The 3,649-nt window shown below is 28.6% G+C and overlaps 1 protein-coding gene across 1 annotated transcript; it reads right to left on the bottom strand.

Moving 5' to 3' along the window:
* Positions 1 to 1,007: 1,007 nt before the first annotated feature.
* LOC145093431 (cinnamoyl-CoA reductase-like SNL6) lies at positions 1,008 to 3,413 on the bottom strand. Its single transcript, XM_079031556.1, has 5 exons — positions 3,076 to 3,413; positions 2,764 to 2,960; positions 2,186 to 2,380; positions 1,989 to 2,076; positions 1,008 to 1,345 (listed from the first exon to the last, which is right to left on the bottom strand). Exons 1-5 carry the CDS (start codon positions 3,374 to 3,376, stop codon positions 1,062 to 1,064), a joined length of 1,065 nt encoding a protein of 354 aa, XP_078887682.1. The 5' UTR covers positions 3,377 to 3,413; the 3' UTR covers positions 1,008 to 1,061.
* Between the last annotated feature and the right edge of the window lie 236 nt (positions 3,414 to 3,649).

The raw sequence follows: 3,649 nt of genomic DNA, 5'->3' as shown, positions 1-3,649 counted from the left end.
TTTATTTTGTTTTATTAACATAAAAGACTATCTTTAAAATTCATTCTTGATATATATATATATATATATATATATATATATATATATATATATATATATATATATATATATATATATATTAATTTTTTTAGTAGTTAAACATTTATCTTTATTAATTTTATAAAACATCATATTTTAATTTTTGATTTTAAGCACACATGATTCAATATTTATTATATTTATCAAATATGTTGTTATAAAACTAAAAAGTCGATAAAAATATTATAATAACCGCTATTTTTTTTAAATGTTTGACATTTATGTCATTTTCATAGACTTAAAATGCTTTTTAAATATATTTTTCAATACAAATGTTGATTTTTGTTTTATTTATTTAATAAATTAGATTAATTAATCAAAAATAATAAAAATATTGAGTAGATTATATTTAATACTAGGTGTAAGACCCGTCTATTACACGGGTTTATTAAAAATAAAATTTTAATATCAATATATAAATATGAAATATTTTATAATGTAATATTTTACATAACATAATGTAATCTTCTGAAAATTTGCAAAAGAACTAAATCGTTTGAAATATTTATGAGAATTTATTACCATATTAATATGATAATTTTATTTCCTTATAAAACTCATTACAATTTTATGGAATTTTATTTTAAGAAAATGGAAATCCCTAAAAAATGACAAGTGGAAAATAAAATTTATAAAATTCTCACAAAATGACAAATGTCAAAATGAAGGAGAAGATGACATGTGACAAAAAAAAACCTTCATTTATTAAATATGACTATGAAAGATAAATAAGTGGTTAAATATATAAAATAATCAATAAATAGTAACAAAATAAGTTAATTAACAATATGACCAATACAATGGTATTAAGTTTGTTAGATTGATTAAGGTTCTTATAGGCATACTCTTACGATTTCTATCCATTTATTCATGAATGGACCAACTAAACAGTTTACTTTTAAGATATACATAAGTAATATAAAATACGATTTAGGCATAGAAAACATTTAATTTTCATTTGATTAGATTTAATTATCTACATGTTAACATAAATTTGAACATCTATGCACTTGGGACATTAACCGATCAAGCTTTCTGTTTGACAATACAAATCGAAATTCATAATCACTTGAAATCGTATTTATATGAATCCCCGTTTCCTCTTCTAATATTTGAACCTCGTTTGGGCTACGAACAACTTTGTCAAAACAAACATACCTACCACCACCATTTTTGTTCATTTCCTCGTATACGTGTACATGTGCATCTGCTAATCTATCAACATTAACAGTCGTCAATAAACCGTAGTCATACATTTCTTGACCACCTAAACATTCTCATTAATGTTAGCTATGGTTTTTTTTAAATATATTGGAAGGGTTAAATATAAGAAATAACAACATATTTTATTGATTTGTTTATTATAACATCATATTTCAATTTATTTTTAGTACAATAATCTAATAACATAACAATAAAAATAATAATTCAACATTGTAATAAATAAAAAATAGAAAAGTATAATATACTAAATAATTGAAAAGATTGGAAAGCAACATTATAACCAAGGTTGTCAAAATCGGAATCCTACATAAGATCGTTTTTGGGTTTACAAGATCGGGATCGAGATCCTAAGATCCCACAAAATAAAATAGAATTTTAATTTATAATTTTTAATCATAAAAAATATTTCAAACAATCAATTTTTTGTTCAAAAGTTATAAAAACTTCAAAATATTAGTCATAAGTCACAATACAAATGATAAATGGTAAATTGGTAAAGGGTAAAAAACATGTGGTAAAAAAAATTCATTGGCAAAAAAAAAAAAAAAAAAAAAAATCAAAGGAAGGTAGGATCGGATCGGATCTCGATCCTACGATCCTACCTTAAATACGATCCTGATCGTTTTTCATACCTACGATCGTAGGATCGCAGGATCGCGATTTTGACAACCATGATTATATCATACCTTTGAGATATGCTACGGTGGATGATGGATTTACACAGAAGTAACGTGGTCCAGTGATAATTTTCCATGACACGTGTTCTGCTTTCAACTTCCCCAAAGCATACCATAATTACAATATATTTCCAATAAATAATTATCTTCTACACATTTTTCATAAAATAAAATCAAATATCTGATTGTGAAATGTCAATATTAACCTTTTTGCGTTTGCAAAAGGATTCATCACTCCATGTATTGTGATCTACTACAGGAGAAAGGCTGCTATCGGAAATGTCTCTCCAAATGCATGTCAATAGAGAAGATGTAAGCACATAGTTCCTGACTGATGACGTGGCAGCACAGGCTTCCGCTATATTTTCTGCTGCTCTTGCTTCAACTTCCGCCATTATTTTCTATCAATTTCATAATCATGTATCAGCTCGATTGTTTAAAGTAGTATATGTTTATAATAAATTTTTATTTATAATGAATCAACTGGATTGCTTAAAAGATTCTAGACCATATAAAAAGTTAAAAACTATACTATTTAATCTATTGTATATTTAGAAAAGGTTCTAGAACGAAAGAGAAAATAGAATAATAATTCACCAAAAGCCAAATCTGACATATAATTTTCAATAATAAAATACAACCATTCAGATCTTGGAACAAACACACATGCTGTGTGCATTGATTTTTCCGTGGAAAATTGTTTATAGTCATTGACCTGCTACGATAGAGACTTTTGTCTCGACGTATCGGAAAACGATATGGAGAAAGAGACTCGGTGACTCACCGAGTAGCCGGAGAGTCCACTCGGATCAATGAAAGCCGCGGTATGAAATACAGCACAACATCCATCGAAAGCTTCCATTAACGTCCGACGTTCGTTGAACTTCGCAACAACAACTCCGATCTGATTGTTGCTTGTAATGTTCGATCTTCCTCCTGCCTCCTCTGTAATTTCTATCTCCCTCAATCGCTCAATATCGTCTGTAATTCGAAATACTTCCGGTTAATTCATGATTAAACTAGTATAGAATATATATAGGCACAAAAATCTCATCTAATAAATAAATCATAATACAAGTAACAGCGCCATTTTTACCTTCGTTATCGACGATGATCCGAACGGAATATCCTCTGAGTAAGAGCTTTTTCACAATAGCGATGCCAAGGAAAGAGACGCCGCTTGTGACGCATACAAGCTTCTGATTTACAGCGTATTCGTCTCTGCTAGCAGCTGGCACTTGCCGGCGGTTGTACTCCTGTTCGGTTGTAACCTTGAGGACAACGCCGGAGCAGGATAGCAGCATCCGCCGGAACTCTTCGATCTCAGCTCTCCGACTCTCGTCTGTCCGACACCCACTTCTAAAATAAATAACATTTTTATCAAAATATCCCTTCATTATTACTTAACCAACTAAGCATTTAATGGAACATTAAATGCAAAATAAAGACAAAAGTGTCATTTTATTATATAAAGCTAGTGGTAATTAATGTTTTTCTTAATCTGTGTGTTTTTTATCTGTGGACAATAATATTGGGACGGAAAGAGTATTTATTATTATTAAAGTGTATTACAAAACGGTCCATGTGGTTCACTCCAATACGCACATCATTATAATTTGATTATTTCATACGGATTATTTTTATGTTATTTTTCTGTTGGGATATTTATG

This window comes from Lactuca serriola, chromosome 3 (assembly GCF_051521515.1).
Source record: "Lactuca serriola cultivar US96UC23 chromosome 3, Lser_US96UC23_V15, whole genome shotgun sequence".
In the NCBI taxonomy this organism is placed as follows: Eukaryota; Viridiplantae; Streptophyta; class Magnoliopsida; order Asterales; family Asteraceae; genus Lactuca; species Lactuca serriola.
The sequence above is the reverse complement of the archived record's forward strand: the minus strand, read 5'-3'. Positions and strand labels throughout refer to the sequence as shown.

What these genes read in the sequence shown, in the direction of transcription:
- LOC145093431 (XM_079031556.1), bottom strand. Translation starts at nt 3,376, where the DNA reads ATGAAGGGATATTTTGATAAAAATGTTATTTATTTTAGAAGTGGGTGT. An exon ending in GTGGACTCTCCGGCTACTCG is followed by an intron (nt 2,381 to 2,763) that starts GTGAGTCACCGA and finishes TGAAATTGATAG; the next exon opens with AAAATAATGGCGGAAGTTGA. An exon ending in CACCGTAGCATATCTCAAAG is followed by an intron (nt 1,346 to 1,988) that starts GTATGATATAAT and finishes GAGAATGTTTAG; the next exon opens with GTGGTCAAGAAATGTATGAC.